General features: G+C 44.2%; 1 protein-coding gene across 2 annotated transcripts in view; it reads right to left on the reverse strand.

Annotated features, from left to right (window-relative positions):
* Positions 1–17,112, reverse strand: part of LOC138113039 (unconventional myosin-X-like) — a 74,873-nt gene that overhangs the window by 19,628 nt on the left and 38,133 nt on the right. For both annotated transcript variants that reach the window (XM_069020844.1, XM_069020843.1), the window contains 6 exons: positions 13,871–13,977; positions 9,257–9,562; positions 5,254–5,293; positions 2,969–3,760; positions 788–911; positions 69–312 (listed from right to left, as the gene is read on the reverse strand). In XM_069020844.1, coding sequence (XP_068876945.1) covers positions 69–312; positions 788–911; positions 2,969–3,760; positions 5,254–5,293; positions 9,257–9,562; positions 13,871–13,977 — 1,613 coding nt within the window. The remainder of the gene's footprint in view (positions 1–68; positions 313–787; positions 912–2,968; positions 3,761–5,253; positions 5,294–9,256; positions 9,563–13,870; positions 13,978–17,112) is intronic.

The raw sequence follows: 17,112 nt of genomic DNA on the forward strand, positions 1-17,112 counted from the left end.
ACTGGACCCTTCATTACTGGTTTAGAGAGCGAATACTAAGGACCAAAGGGATTTATTTTTGCACTCACTTTGCCCTTCTGATATCAATAGTCCCCTTCAGCTTTTCCTCACTATCATTCTCAAAGTACATCAGCTTGGATTCTCGAAGCACAAACCAGCGGCGCTTCCAGTTGCGGCGTGAAAGCGTTGACATTCCTCCGCCCTTTTTGTAGAGCCAGCCTGACTTCAGGGCCTCCTGCTTGGTGCGGAACCACATGAAGGCCTCGTTCTTCAGGACACACCAGCGCCGCCGCCACGGGTTCATGAGACCTCCTGCAAAGCGAGGGAGCAAAATTTCAGCAGATGTGCAACAGGGGCCATGCTCCCACTCTGATCCTGCTCCTGGGCAGGAGCAGTCGCCACTTCAGTTCCTACATGAAACAAAGGAACTGAAGGAGACAAAGTTGTGCTTAACTTCAGACATAGAAAAAACAGAACAAAACTAGTGAAACAAAAGCAAAATATAGAAATATATGCACTACTCAAGTATTTTTGTTCTGACTTCAGTTTTGTAGCTCAGAATGAATCATTGAAGCCCATACCAAGTAGGAACAATCAGGTCTCAGTGGCAAACATATCCCTGACACCCAGCTCCTATCTCTTTATTTGTTGTTTTAAATAAGAAGAAGAAAAGAGGAGAATAAACGGAGAACTAAGAGTAAATAAAGATGATGATTCTGCACAAACAGAAGAGGAAATCAGGTTTCCTGGATCCCATCCATCCACAGTTTTGGCAAAATCCACTTACCCTTCATGTAGAGATAACTGTGAAAATAGGGCGGCCCTGAGCCATTAAAGATAGTGACTCGTCCATTACAAAACTCTTCATCTGTATCAATGTAAACATCCACTTCTTCTTCGCTGTCCAGAAACTAAAGAAAAAAGAAGAGATACAGGCTACTTGGGTTCTCCTGGTCACAGGAGGACTGGAGCAATTCACAGGGTTACAGAGGTCACATGATCAGAAGGTGCAAAACTATACCTAGGCCCTTTACTAAAAAAGCACTGTGGTAAAAGTAGAGGCTTGACAGCTTATCCATTAATGCCTAAAGCAAGAACACGGAATTTTCATACCTGAAAGGAGAGCAGTGGACAGTGGCTAGAAAGCTCCAGTTCTAGCAGTGGCTAGAGAGCTCCAGTTCCCTGCAGTAACAAAACTTCCTGACTCAAGGCAGAGCCCACCTTGCAAAATCTAATTTGATGGCATTAAGAGAGAATTTTTCATTTTGGAGAAGTTTACTCATTTTTCTGGCAGAAAGGCCACAATGCCAGACAAGATTGTATAGAGATTTAACCCCAGCAAGGAAAATACTTTCTTTGGGTTGATTAGGAGAAAAAGCACAGTCCAGGATAACTGAACCCTAAAAATATCAATCTGAATTACTGAACTAATAGTACGGAATTTACTCATCTCTGTTCTCCAACTAGATAAAGGCCCTCAGCCATAAGAAAGTACTTCATACACAAAATAATTTCCTTTACCTTAAATACAATTTCCTTTGATTTGCTTTATTAATTTAATACTAATGAAGGCAGTTCCTTAGATCTTTTCCTTCCTCAAACGCATGTTGTTTCTTTTCATTTTCCCTTCTCTCTTCTTTCTGTGACCCCTTCGTGCTCCTCTTTTGTCTCATCCCTGGTCCACTCATTCATTCTCTCCCTTGGCATTAGGTTTCAAAAACCAGGTAGCCTTGGAACAGCAGCTACTGATGGGATCTCGCCTCAGCTGTGGTTATCTCTTCCTGTGGCTCACACTATGACAAAGTATCAACTGGCTTTTTCATTAGTCTTACTCACTGAGGAGCTCAATAAAACCCTCCACTTCTCTCTGAGTTTTAAGAAGAATGGTAGGAACCAGCCTAAGCTGTGACAGAATGATTCATCATTTGAATATTACCTGACTGATTTTCTGCCCACAGAGAAGGTACCTTTACTCAAGCAGATCAAATCATAACAAATTCTGATGGCTGGCATCTGACATTAGGAAAATGCAAACAAGAAAATCATGCAGCTTTTTAAGTAAAGTCACAATCTGTCATTGGAAAAGCATACTGAAGTAAATTGAATTCCTAAAAATAAAATAAAAATTCAATAGTTTTCTAAAAGATATTTTGTATTTCAAGTGTCTCTTCTCAGGATGTCACTTATTGGAAGTATTTTTGTGGATATCATTGCCTTCACACCTGAACTCCTCACAATCTTATGTGGGCCTTGACATCCTGTTCTGTAAGGGGGTTTATCATTGCATTATTAAGCAGCTTGAGGGCACTCAGGAAGTCCAGAGCCAGTGTGGGATCTAAGCTGAGATGCTACAAGTGCAAGGCAAATAGCCCAGCTTTACCACCCTGTCATTGTCCCTGCAGCAGGATTAAAAATGGTTCAGTGATGTTGGCTGTGTGCACTGGGACCCAGCCCAATCAGCACAGTAATTTCTTCCAGCTTTAGAATAGCTTAACTTGTACACAGCAGCTGAAAATAAACTCTCAACTCTGAACAGAACAAGAACAAGAGAAGTTTTAGTGATGGAGACATACCAAACCACGGCCTTTCCCATTTTTTCTTGTCACTGCACACTGGAACCTTAGGCCCCTTCTGTGAAATCTCTCTAAGGTAGAACATATACCTACAAAATACCAGTTGTCTGCTTTCCTTCCTCCTAAAGGGTGTTATATTAACACATGGCAATGGAAACAATCTAAAATAGGTACACATGTACTAGCTTGTGTGCCAGCAGACACCAGACAATCACAAGCCCTCTGGCCTTCAGTCTATGACTCTTCTTTTTTTCAAGCTGATTATTGATGTAAGATAGAGTTATATATTAGTAACTATACCCAGAGTGACCAGGCAGACAGTAAGAAGGCAAAGATGCTACAGACATCAACAAAGCCACATTAATATCCAGAAAGGTGAAGGGAGGGATTCTCACCGAGTCCAGGCTGCCACGGTTGGAGTCCAGGCTGGTACCATGGGAGTGTCTCAGACCCTCTTCATCATTCAGAGGCTCAGCTGAGGCATTACCTGCATCTCCATAGCCATCAAACTCCTCGTGGTCATAGTCGGACTCCACATCTGGGGGGGAAGTGTAAATGGGCTCTCCTCCCTCTCCACTGTTACTCCTCTGTGCATCGGAGACAGTGCTGTAAATGCTTTCTGCTGGGTCAGAGAGGGCTCTCTGCTCCTTGGGACTAGTGGTTCTTTCCACAGGCAGTCCTGGAGCAGGGACAGCCTCTCCCACTTCCCTCTGGAGATGCAAAAGGCTTGTGTTTGCAACTTCCTTTGAGTAGTTACCGCTGTTTCTGGTGCCATGCTGATTCGAGACCACCAAACTGGAAGTTGGCCGTCCATCATCATCGGCATGAAAACCCTCATCGACTTCTTCTTCAGCCAGGGGTGCCACCAGGCTGCAGTCAATGTTGAGTGTCCCCTCACTAGAAAGTGAGTGCTCTAAGTTCTGCACACTTTCATCCAGATTGCCAAAATCCAGCAGCTCCAAGAATTCCTGGGCAACCCTTGACGCCTCTTTTTCCAGCCTCTGTATCTCTTCTTCTCGCTGCCGATTGATTTCATTCCTGGTGTCTTCAGAGATGACAGACATGTGATCCTCCTTCTGTTGCTGCAACTTTTCAATCTCCTTCTCCAGCCTTAAGATCTCCTCCATCTGACGTCTCTCTTCTTCTTGCAGGGGAATATCCACCTCCTCAGCGTCTACTGTTTCCACCTTAAAGAATTTGTAACAGTGTTAAAGCACGTTCTTCAACCTGTATGTGATCCTTGCCTGGACCTTTCACTCTTCCTGCCTCCTGTGCTTCCCTTGCACTCACCATCTGCAGAAAGATGACTCCAAGCATCCTTCAATTATTCACGGTGTAAAAGCTAAAGGTAGAACTACTGGATCTTCAGGTATGTCCTTTTTCCCAGAAATCTACCTCCTTTATGAATCATACAAAGAAGCTCACTGGGTTCAGTGAATTTTTAGAAGAGCCTCTCTATCTGTTGGTCACTGTACACTGCAATTTGGATAAAAGCATCCCAAAAGTCCATTCTCTCTTTTTGAACTCCCACACATATAGGAGAAAGCAACTATATATGAATACATATATGCATAGACTGCTTAAGAGCTCAAGATTTCCCAGAAATTCATTAAGAGCTCTGGAAATTCCATTGTTTCCTGAAATGGGGATCTGACCATCAGAATCTGGGGCTGGAAGGGAGATGGGCATGAAGCAGGACTGTATCCACTCAAACCACAGCCCAACAAAACTCCACCCAGAATTTCTTGGCATTCTTTAGGATCACTAGATGGCTGACAGCTGACTGCTGAAGACTCTGTCTTACTCTATTCTCCACACTGATTTCTAGCTGACACGTGATAACTGGAAGATGGAAGATACTGGTTAACTTTCACTGATGTTTAACTGTAAGATAAAGCCACCCTCTCCTCCACAGAGGATGTTGAAAACATACATAAGAGGAAAGATGCACACATGAGAAAAAGCAAAAATAAATTCCAATAGGATTTCATGTACTTCCTGATAGGACTTATGACAATGCAGTCAATATATTGGCCTGCTTAAGCCTTAATCCTTGTTTTCTTTAGTTACCTTGTTGCTTGTTCTCTACCTGACTCTCACATGTTGATGAATGCATTTCTGTGCTCTAATCTGTCATCTCTCCTGAACAAAGATGGTCTGAAACTGGGGAACAAGTGGTATGGGAAGAAAACCAATGGCATACACAGCTATTTTCACACAGCTCAGGGTAGGTGGTCTGCTCTTTGGTATGTCAAGTACCAACAATTAGATCAGCTACAAAGGGTTTATTTTAGCCATGGCAGCAGTTGGCTGCACTCTTATTTTGGCTGTTAGAGGCAACAATCCAGCAGAACAGACTGCATCACACTGTAGCACATCACAAGGTTATCTAACAAGCTCAAGCAGTAGAGCTAAAAAGAGGATGCTGCATGTTCAATACAGAAATTTTCAAATAGAACCTATGCAAGCTCATACAAGAGCCTTGAGAAAAGCCCTTCCTTGTTAACTCTGTGCACCTCTGCCAAAGCCAAATGCCCGCAGGTTTTGAGTGGACAAAGCCCATTTTCTAAACAGTGTTGCCACAATAACAGTATCAGTATCCAGGCAAAGTGGAGGCAATGGAGGACTCTTCACAGATACTCACAAGAAAACATGTGAAAAGACTAACTGTTAAACGTACCTGGGCCACCTGCAGTAGCACATTCAGTTGCTCCTTTTCTCTGTCAAAAAGCAAGACATGACAGTCAGAGATAGACCTAGCTCTCCTACATGAAGTTTTCAGAATTACATGGACACATCATCCCTCCATGAATAAGGTTAAAATGAGGTACTTACTGTAAGACTGATTTAAAAGCTTTTGCAATTCAGTAAAAATCCAATTCTCTGTGGTTGGCATGACCTTTGTGGATGTAACAGATTTTCCCCATGCACTTAACTTTCAGATCAATTAGAAAATTGGATTAGTTGGAACACACCAGGAAGGACATTGGAAACAGTGACAGAAAGACAAATCAGACTCATGATAAATGTAAACAGAATCTTCTGAAGTACTCTAAGTCTGTGAATATTAAGGTTGTACGTGTGTAATTGACAGGTATCAGGAAACTGTGTTTTTTTAAAACAGAATTATTGCAATACCAGCACTGGATTTGTGTTTCGTTTCGCTTTTACTGTATTAAAGCCCCGACTGGCATAACTGCTCAGTGGCATGCAAAACCCAGTTTATTAGTGGAGACTGTAAGAGTCAGAGTTTGTTCATAAACATGAGCAGAGGAGAAAAACTACCCCATGGTGTGGGTAGTTCTCCACCTACATCAAAAAGGCTGTACTCCAAAGAAAGCTGTCACTGTGGCCAGTTTCTCCAGAGTGAGAATCCTACGAGCAACTGAACCAGCAGACAGACAAATGCCAGGGTCATGCTTAGGGAGCAGGAACAGGAATAGGGTGCGCTGCTGGATGGAAGAAAGTTACCACTGCCAGTGGTAACTTTCAAATCCATAACTCAACTCCAGGGAGAACAGGAGGGCAATGATATTTATTTCCCAGGCCTTGCAGATTTTCCCAGCCAAATTCCGAACTGCAGCTGCAAGTCACAGAGTCCTTAAAGCTCTCACTTTTGTGCTCACTCTCTTAAAAAAATCCAGGAAATATTTGTAAAGGAAAGCTGACAGAACTGAGATCCAGATGGTTCCAACTCTACTGAAAGATCCCTATCAGTCATCAGGAGTTAAACAACTGCCTTAAATGATAAGAGGGCTCAAAAGCACAACCATTTTAAAACAAATTAGGAATACCACCTACAATCTACATACTAATTCCTGCAACTGTTCCTCACAGTTTTTAAACCTTTGGTATTTCTTGCTGCTTTCTAGTCATCGTCAACTGATCTACACTCTTCCTGAAATGTGATACCCAAAACTAGGGACAGTACTCCAAATGAAGTCTTACAAGTGTCAACTGGTACAGAAGTATCAGCCCATCTTACAGAAACAATCTGGTTGACAGAGAGCATTTGCTTTCTCCTCTCACACAGCATGACACTGGTGACATGCTCAACTTAGCCTCCAGACCCTGCTCCTGCTGCTGAAGTACGCATTCCTCCTCTGCTCCTTGTGCATTTGATTAATCCTAACTAAATCTGTGTATGTCTGTTCCAAAACTTACCCTGTTTTTCAGATCCTTTCTTTAACTTGCCAAAATTATCTGAACTGTAATCCTAGGCTATATGCCTACAGCCCCTCAGCAGATGGTTTTATCTGCAAATTTAATAAGGATATTCATATTTCCTCATCCAAATTCTTATGAAAACATTGCACAAGTACCATATCCAGCACATATCATGGAAGAATCCCATTCAAGAGTTCTCTTCTATTCAACAAAAAGCTACTATTGTTTATTAATTAAAATGCAGTAAAAACACAAATCCTAATCTTGCTTCAGGTACTTTTTTCCAAAGTAAATTTCTTTTAGCATCTTAGAATACTGTCATAATATATCCAAGCCCTTACCTACTTTTTACCTACCCAAAGTCAAGTTTCCTATCCTCCATGGGTTTTCCCTGTCCACAAGACATGCCATAAGCTACTACAGAAGGAAACAGGTAATTTTAATGCTGTTTGCTCTTCAGAAATCCACACTAGCTTGATTTCTTTATCAATCATTTACAACTGCTTGATTATTCGTTTCAGTATCTTCCTGAAATTGATGTTAGGCTGACTGGTCCACAGTTCCCTCATTTTTCCTTTTCCCATTTTAAAAGGGGTTATTATTGTTTGGTATTTTCCTTTTTTATGGAAGCTCCATTACTATCCACAAAGGAGAAGAAAAGAGAATAGCTGTTTTAAACTGCTTTAGCTAGTTCTTGAAGTACACAAACATTATTTTCACCGAGTCCCAATACCTTCTTTATAATTTGTAATTTGATTTATCCGAGCATTTTCTAAACTTTTATTTCCATGACATGTTCTGAATTCTTGTACATCCTTCCTAATCATATTTAGTGTCCAACAGTTAAGCTTTTGGGGAAGATAAAAATAGCATCAAATACCTCAGTTTTCTCAACATTATTATTTTTCTTCCTGTTGAATGTTAGACCAAATTGTTCCATGTCTCCCCTCTGCTACCAGTGTATGCACAATAACTACATGCCAACTTTTAGTTCATTACAGCTCAAATTGTACCTAGGTCCTTCTGATTTTGTCTCTACACTTGTGTTGGGTTTTTTTTGCTTGTTCTCAGTAGGTTAGCTGATTTGCAATTTCTGTGGACTTCCACCTCATTTTTTAGGTCAAATGGATGTTCAGAAGTTAGCCAAGTTGGTCCACTAGTACCATTCTGGCTACTCACTCAGATGCCATTTAACATTAATTAGAAAATGAAAATAAAATGAGTTTGCCTGATTCCTAGAAACACTGACACTTCTCTGCGATGATGCTGGGTTGAACACATCTCTCATGGTCTGGGAACTAAAGGGCAAAAACAATCTACAACCAGCAAACTAGACAGGTCCTTCCTTTTATTACAGAATCAAATGCTGAGTTGGAAGGGACCCATCAGGATCATCAAGTCCAACTCCTGGCCCTGTGCAGGACACCCCGAGAGTCACACCATATGCCCAAAAGCATTGTCCAAATGCTTCCTGAACTCTGTCAGGCTTGGTGCTGTGACCACTTCTTTGGGAAGTCTGTTCCAGGGCCAACAACCCTCTGCGTGAAAAACCTCCTGATATCCAACCTAAACCTCTCCTGACTCAGCTTCCTGCCATTTCCTTGAGTCCTGTCACTGGGCATGAGTGAAGACACTAAAGCCTACTGCTCCTCTTCCCCTTGTGAGGATGTTGAAGACCCAGTCTCCTCTTCTCCAGGCTGAACAGATCAAGTGACCTCAGCCACTCCTCGTATGGCTTCCCCTCCAGACTCTTCACCATCCTCATTGCTCTCCTTTGGACACTCTCTAATAGATTAATGTGTTTTTTATATTGTGGTGCCCAAAACTGCACATAGGACTCAAGGTGAGTGCTTCTAAGCTTAGAATTTTCTGATGTTTGCCACACAGTCTCCTGAGATCCACCTTGGGGAAAGTATGTAACAAAAGCCAAGAAGAAACGTAACCAACTACTTCTGACAAGCGAAATATCACACAATTGCATGTTGAAATTTATATAACAATAAACCCAGCAGAGTCCAGTGGGTGCAGCGAGCGGCAGCGCTGAGCCCACACACACCATCACTTCTCATTTGCCACTAGAACTGCTGGGTAAGCTCCTTCATTCCCACCAGGGCTTCCTGCCATCCTTCCCCTTTGTCTCCAGACCGCGCGGTCGCCTGCAAAGGCCGCCGTGGTCGGGGGGAAGGTCTGACACCATTTGCCCTTTGACTCCCTATGCACCATTGCCCATGGCGGGTGCCATCATGGAAAGGGGTATTTCCACCATTCTGGGTTTCTCTTTTTTCTCAGGGTGTTTGTGAGATTTAGAAGTTTTGTATCTAGTGATTATTTACTGTTGTTTTTTGCCTGTTGCAGTTTCACTTGTTAATAAACTTAATTTTTTCACTTACAGCTACTTGTATTCATTCCTTATCGGTGGAAAGGGATTGGTTAAAACAAAGGGGGAAAACTCATTTGAGAATGCTACACTTTAAATTGTCTTCAACCAAGACAGAGTGCAAGATACCATCTTGTACCTTTCCTTCACCTCTTCCTCTTCCTGCTTCCTCCTACGCTCCTCCTCTTCTTGCCATTGTCTTTCCTCTTCCTCTCTTCTGATCTGTTCTTCCTCCTCCTGCCTCCTTCTCTCCTCCGCTTCCTGCTTCCGCCGGAGTTCCTGCTGCAGCAGGTGCTGGTAGAGGCTGCGAGCCAGGCGGCCACGCCAGTGCTTCTGCAGGGTCACCGCAGAGGCCTTCAGGCGCAGCAGGCTCTTCTTCCAGAAGTATGCTCGGTAGTTCTTTTGGATTATAACAACACTGGATAGCACCTTCTGATACTTCTTCCTACAAACAGAACCAGACACTTAATGCGCCACGAAGTCATACGCACTCTGCATTCCTCATGCCCTTGCATACTGACCACATCCACAGAAAAGTCCTTTTGGAAAAACATACTTCAGAAGTGACATTTCTGTTCCTCTCCTGCCACTCCCTCTAAATCATATTCACCTCACTGTCCTCCCTCCTAAATCTACCACTAGGTTGTTTCAATGGGAACCTGCTTTTGTAAAGACTCTCAGAGGATGAGGGAAAGATATGTGGCACATGGAAAGGGAAGATCCTCTGGCCCAAAGTCTCTTTGCATTGCACATAAACACATTCACTGTGCAGTGAGCATAATCGTTCAGTATGGATTTATTAGAATAGAAACATACAAATGGTGTTACTGTAGGAAAACAAATATTGCTCTATCTCTTAAGTGGTCAAAAGAAAATTACTCCAAGAAAAGCAAAAACAGTGCAATAATAGATTTGGTCACATTAATTTCGTACTGTCTGGGAGAAAACACACTGATACTACAATATTGATGGCTGAATCAAACATTGTAACAGGTTCACAGAAACAAATACTTCTATTGCACAAGTTTAAGCATTTTGCTTAAACAAGAATCATAGAATATCTTGAGTTGCAAGGGACCCATGAGGATCACCAGTGATATCAAAATCAATTATACAGGACTTCAAGAACATGATAGGGCCCCCAAACACAAGAATCATCATTCAGTATTTTTGTAGTCTCGTAAAGTTGTAGAAAAGTCAGGTTTTGCCTCTGCATTACAGACTACTTTTATCAAGGACATGAATAAAGTTTCTGGTAGAAGTTTGTCCATGATACACAAACTGGGCAAATAACAAGAATTACCATTACACAGTAATCTGGATCTGTTTGTAAGCTAGATTCAAGCAAACATTAAACAATCCAAAAAAGCCAATCATAAGGTCTTGTATTGAAGAATCAAAGGCCAAACACACCTGATGTGGGACTATGCTAGGAAGCAGCAAGGCAAAAATGGATTTTTGGGCCCCAGATCATCACACAAAGGCAAACTCCCACCACAGTGCTATCGAAAAAATACTACTGGGATTCTTATACTTGTAAGCAGAAATACTGTTGCATAGAATACTGCTTTTATCCTGTGTTCAGTGTTAGCACCCCCATTTCAAGAACACTGTTAGAGTCTCAAGTGACTTCTGAGGAAGCAGGACTGGAATCAGAAATTCAGGCTTATAGAACGAGAGCAATTGCTGCATGCAGGACCTTAAGAAATAGAAAAGGCTAAGGAAAGGCTTGATGCCAGTTCAAGTATCCACATTTCTATTTTTCCAACAGGGCCCATAAGATTTAACCAACCTGAAGCTGACATCTATTAAGGCTGAAAATAAACAGACATTTTTTAAAGTAATTTAATATACTTAGACACCTTAATATCTTGCTGTAGGGAAACAACCACTGGTACTAGTCAAATCAAAACCTTCTTTAATCCAAACCAGAATGTGAAGAGAAAAATTCTATGGGGCTATTACATAGGATCTTGGGCCAGCAGGCTACAGTAATCCTTGAGGTCTTACAGTGCTAGAAAGCACACTGGAAATAGCATGGTATTCTCACATATACTTCCCACAGACTTTCTGCAACACCCTGAGGAAAAGATACACCTTAAAATCCCTGTCCCGGCAATGAAATTCCCTTCAAACAGCAACAGGGACCTATGCTGACAGCTTGCCACCTCCCTGCACACCAGATACATCAGCCCAGTCAAGAAAATCAGGAGAGGGATGGTAATAGCAGTAGTGTGCAGAGGTCATGCTCTTTTCCATAAGTATTAAGTCAAAGGGAGGAAGCACAGAGAAAAGAGGAAAGGCAAGAGGTGATAAGAAGTAGGAGGTTTTAGGTTAATTATTCCTGGGCTGCAGTACCCTCATCCCCACTCCTTCTGTCCGCCCTGTGTCCTGCACATGGGGTGTGAACAGCTGCACATGCACTCTCTGCCAAGGCAGACATAAGTGCATCAAAAAGGCTACTCTGACTTTTACAAAATGCATCTGCTAGAAACTCTCTCAAGTGCAACATGTGCCAAGCCCTGCCCAGCTACAGGCCAGCTCTGCCTGCTAATCTGCCAGGCTGAAGTGCCCCCTCATTCCTCATGACCACAGCCAAGCTTGCAGATGCCCTTCAGCTGGAATTGCTGCTCACAAGCTGCAAATTTCATTCCCCTTGTTCAAGCTTCCACTCACCCTTCTGCACTGGCCAAAGAAGTTCAACCTGCAGACCAAGTGAAGGGGTTTGGGAGACACCCTGACCATTTATCACACCAGAGATGGGAGGCTGGCTGCAAGGCTCCAATGCTGTATTTGAAATTCAGTTAATGCAAGGCTCCAATGCTGTATTTGAAATTCAGTTAATTATTCTGTCAATGAGCTGTATGCCTCCAAGGACGAGAGAACACAGGGTTATGGAGCAATCTGCTACTGTCTTCTTCCTGTGAGCAATAAAGTCCTGCAGAAACCAGGGACACAGCCAAATTCGTACATGAATCCTGCACTATGTGGTTTTTAGCTGGTGAAGCTGTTACCTGCATCTCAGAGCTCCATAGATTAGCTACATAGGAAAGGGGTCATTTCAATGGGCTTGATTTTCTTGTCTCACATTTTAGTGATCAGAGATGCTAGGCTGCATAGGCTGCAGGGAATGAGAGCAAAGAAAATCTGGTTCTCCAGGCTCACAGAACAAGTCCACAAAGGGGAAGGAACCAGTAAAATCCTTCCTTTGCCAGTCCACTTTGCATGAAACCAAATGAATTTAAATACACTTATGCTTGCAAAACTAACAGAAATGGTATCAAGCTTAAGGCAGCACATACTGGTATTCCTGCCCAACTCTGCACAGACCATTCAGCACTTGCCCGGATGAACTCCCTCCTGCTGGACTTTTTTCAATACAGGTGCAGTGCAACTGGAAACTTCACTGAAAGTTTTCCAGACCCCCTCTCCAGCTCTTCTTTACTCCCTGCTCTCCTCCCCTGTGAAATCCAGTTACCTCCAGCTGCTTGTGAAGATTTACACTCTGGCTGCAGAAGCACAGCTTGTCCTTAAGGATGAGACGCATAACAGCAACATGTGGGATGAGGAATTCAGAAGCATGGAGGCTGAAGGACCACAAGATTTCTAAGTGGAACACTGCTGCCACACTGTCTCCATCACAGCCTGGCAGGGCAGTAGCTTCCTTACCAGGAACTCAGAAAATCAGTAATCCAGTATGCCTGCAGTGATGTTTCCCAGAAAATCAATTTTCCTGTGCTAATCCCTACCCTTCTCTCCAAATGCTAGACACAAAATAAGAGAGACCAGCGGCCCTGACACAAAGAACTTGGAATCTCATGTACAAACAATAGAGCAAGCTCATTTGTCTTCCTAGAGGGAAATAAATAAATGAATAAAAGCCCCAGAGACCAAATGTGTATTTTGCTGATATTCCACACTGGCAAGGCAGGGTATAACCCTTGCACACATTTCCCAATGCAAAATGAGGTACCTGGTGTAACTGGAGCTCTAAGAAGAGTGCCTGCTGAAACAGCTCTGCTGGCCAGGGATTTCACCTCCTCACAGCCCTGACTGACAGGTGTCTGGAGCAAAGACCAGCCAGGAAAGAGCATCTTACTGGGATTAAGTGTGCATACCACAGCCATTAAGGAGTCAGCTGTTGCACTGACTTCGAGGGGCAGAGGAGGGGCTGTTTGTCTGCAGTTGGTTCTCCCAAACCTTCTCTGGTCAGGTGCAAAAGGGAGAGGCAAGAGGAGATTACTGTTGCGGAGTTGGCCAAAAACCAATTCTGAAGAGTTAATTAAAAGGAGAGGGAGGTCACGAGGCAAACAGGCAGGGTGAGGAAAAAGGGTAAGCAAAGGCAGAACTGCAAGTGAGGAAGAAGCGATTGGCAGGGGGAGCAGAAAACAGAGTTGACAGGCACAAGGAAAAGGAGGGGACCCAAAGCGTAGGTGGGGCCCAGCCAGGAGAGCCCTGAAGGCAAGGAAAAGGTGTCATCAGAGGCAAGCAATGGGTACAGAAGTCCCCGGGAAGCCTGCTGAGCAGCGTTGAGGGAGGGTGCGAACGTGCACATAACTGAAAAAGAGGTGCCAAAGGTGCAGGAAGGTTTCAGCAGAGGTGATGCTGGCAGGGAGGGCAGATTTTGCAACTCTCCCTTAGAATTCCGGAGGGGAAGACGGGACGGATGCTAGGGGACTAGAGAGCAAAGCAGGGGCTCAGGGCAACCCAGGCACGCAAGCACAGGGATGGTGGGGCAGCCCCCAGCACTGACCTTGCCATGTAGCCCAAGACGTGGGCCCGGATGACTATAGCTGCTTTCCTCAACTCCTCTTCCCGATCCTTCTCCAGCTTCTGCTCAAGAGCTTCCTTCAGGAAAACCTGACGCCACGGGGAGGAGTTTCAGTAAACACAAAGAGAGGAAAGAAGTCAGTCCCCGGGAGAGCCGGGCGGTTTCATCCCCGGGTGAGCGGCGCGGAGAGCGCTCCGTGCCCGGGCGGCTGCGCTGCCGCCGCCCCCGCGCCTGCCCCGGCGCTGCCCCGCGGCGCCCGCACTCCGAGCGCCGGGAAAAGTTCTACAGCGGCGTGAGCCAAACTCCGAGCCCAACCCCCGCCTCCCTCACTCTGTGGTCAAGACTTAAAAGAGGGAGGGAGGGAGCAGAGGAAGGAGGGAAAGAGGAGGGAGGAGGAGAGCCCGAGCTTGCGCCTGTGATTAACTCTTTCCCAGCTGACAGCTTTCCCGGCACAATCCGGTACCTCCCTGCCAGCAGGCACTGGGACCTACTTGGGTGATTAAATATTTTGCAAAGAAACTCCTCCGCATTTCAAGAAAAGGGAGGAACTTTTAGATTTCCAGAGTCCAGGAAGTAACCTTAACAGCAGTCTTAATAATGGAAGGCAGGTGGAAAGCCAAAATCCCAGTCGAGGCACAAAGCAGCGCATACTCAGTCCACCGCTGCTGAAGCCCTCCACCGACCTCCAGAAGCTCTGGGGTGGGGATGCTTCCTTGCTGAAGAGGTTCAACAGTGCAGCATGCACTAGGGGCAGCTAAGCTCTGAGGACAGAACTCTCCAAGTATTACTGGTTGCACTTCAGTGTCCAGTATTTTAATTCTCAGGCATCTTTCACCACCTGTATTTACAACCTCTGCTCAGTGCTAAATGCTTGTGAAGAATGAAGGTGCCATGTCAAAGACAAAAGAACTGAGATACAAGCAAGATAAGGCCGTGTTTACAGGAATTGTGCTGACATATCTGAGCAATGTTAGATCAGCTGCCTTGCATTAGGTTAGCGCAGGGTTCAGCACAAATTCCTGAAATAAATGCACTGCTTTCTGAGATGGACTGCAGCCTGCATGGAGCTCCACGACACCGTCGGTGCACTGCTGGCAGTATCCAGACTAGAACAAGCTGGTAAGATATGTCCATACAAGCTGCAGTCACAGCAGCAAGTGCCATATGGCCATGCTCGTGTGACCTGCTGCCTGGCACTGGATAAATCCCTGCCAGGGCCAGCAGCAGAACGGGCTACACTAGGGAAGTGCAGCCCCCCCCCCGTTAAAGCACTGCCATGTACACAAGCTGTGAGCTGATATTCATCAATCTGCAGAACTCAGAACCACATTAATCATTAAAAACTCCTTATAAATGTACTGGATCCATGTGGTTGTGCTGAGAGGCTAGAGATTTGAACAGTTATTTAGTCCAGTGTTCTGCACAAACTCTCCTCTTTCCCACTTATCTCCCCTTTATGTCTCTCTACACCTTCCCCTGCATCACTACTTTCAGCCTCATCCCTTAAGGCTCTTCCTTCCCCCTGCAATGACCATTGTGTACTGACATCTCTCCCTGACTTGGTACCCATAGCCAGTGGCTTTCCTGGACTTGAATTTCTCTTGGGGAGCAGTTTCCATTAAGAAATGAGCTGTTTTGTAATGACTAAGTAACCACAGGTAGCCTGAAAAGAAGCTTCGTTATCAAGGTACTGCCAACCATGAAGCTGGCATCCTTCCCTTCAAGTTGTACATCCACTCCCTCTGTCAACTCAACAATCTTTTAAAGATTTCTTTGAGGCAGGGATTGCTCTTTCCATTACATTCCAGAACCAAGCAGCAGTCACCCATTTCAAGAATGCAACCAGCAAAACACTGTCTCAGTCCATTATCTTCATCAAATTGCAAAAATACTCAGGCCACCAGTATTTCCCTAGCAAGCACAGTCTTAGCTGAGCCAGGCCAGTTAAGGGGGGGGAGAAAGACTTCAGGGCATGCAGAGTTCCATGTGACCCAACCCTAATCCTATAGGATTATAGGATCAATATATGCTTGAGAGTGAGGGGTTAATCTCAAAAAACATAACAATATCTAGTTATAAACTGTTGCCATTTTGAAGGTTTGGAGTCTTTTTAGACTCCTGTAGATGACAAGGAAAAGTAACATCTATTTCAAGTCCAGAAGTATTTTTGATGCCTTGTGGAAATAAACTGGAAAGTGGCTGTTTCTTTGTCATAATTCACAGTCATTTTCTGAAAACATGAGATAGCTTTCATCTGAGAAAGGAATGATTGAACAAAACATACAAGGTTACTTCTATCATATTCTGCTCATACTAGACACCAGCCAGATTTTAAACCACAGTGCATCACTATGGTGTTTCTCACACAACCTCAATGCCTGCATGCACCATCAGTGTGACAGTGAACATGGTGAGGTTTCACCAAGATCAGCAGACACAAAGGTAACTGCTTGGGCACCCATGTGTACATAAGTGGGATCATATGATTCTTGGGGACAACACTGGGAAAGCAGGAAGTGGGTCACTGTGACCTGGATGCCAAACAGTGTACAGCAACCTCCTCCTTCAAACAGGCCCTGCAAACCAGCAGGTTGAAATGTGGAAATTAATGCCTTCAAATAGCAAGGGCTACTGTGTAGGAAATCTGTGTTGTGAGTATGGGCAAGTATGGCAGAAGGTCCAGGTGCACTGAAGAAAGGGTCATGGAAGCTGTTGCTCCATCCCAGTATATCCCCAGTGAAGACAAGGGCACCTGAGCACAATCTCTTTCATCATCACACTGCTTGTTTTTCATCATCACACTGCCCTCAACTCTGCCATACCACCAGATAAAACCTGCATTGCATGCGTTAATACCTCTTATAAACATTAATTTGACAATTGCCAGCACAGCAGCTGCTCTATTCTTAATGAAAAACACAAAGATCATCCTGCCCTTCCTCCTCCGTTTCCTTTCCCAAGCTTCACAATCCCCTGCACTAATTCACAGAGTCTTTTCCTTCCTCCTTCAAACAATTGCTAGGGATATAATTATCCTTCCATTCATTTTGCAGGAAGTATTCCCCCTTCTATAAGCCTTGCTCTTCACCCACCCCTTATACTTCTTCCTAGGTTACATGCCCATGGGCTTGTCACACCTTTTTCAGTAGCTACTCCTGACTCCATAAGCCAAGATTAGTTCTGGGAATCCCAACCTGAGTACCCAGAGCTGCACCTGTAGCAGC

This window comes from Aphelocoma coerulescens, chromosome 7 (genome assembly GCF_041296385.1).
Source record: "Aphelocoma coerulescens isolate FSJ_1873_10779 chromosome 7, UR_Acoe_1.0, whole genome shotgun sequence".
Classification (NCBI taxonomy): domain Eukaryota; kingdom Metazoa; phylum Chordata; class Aves; order Passeriformes; family Corvidae; genus Aphelocoma; species Aphelocoma coerulescens.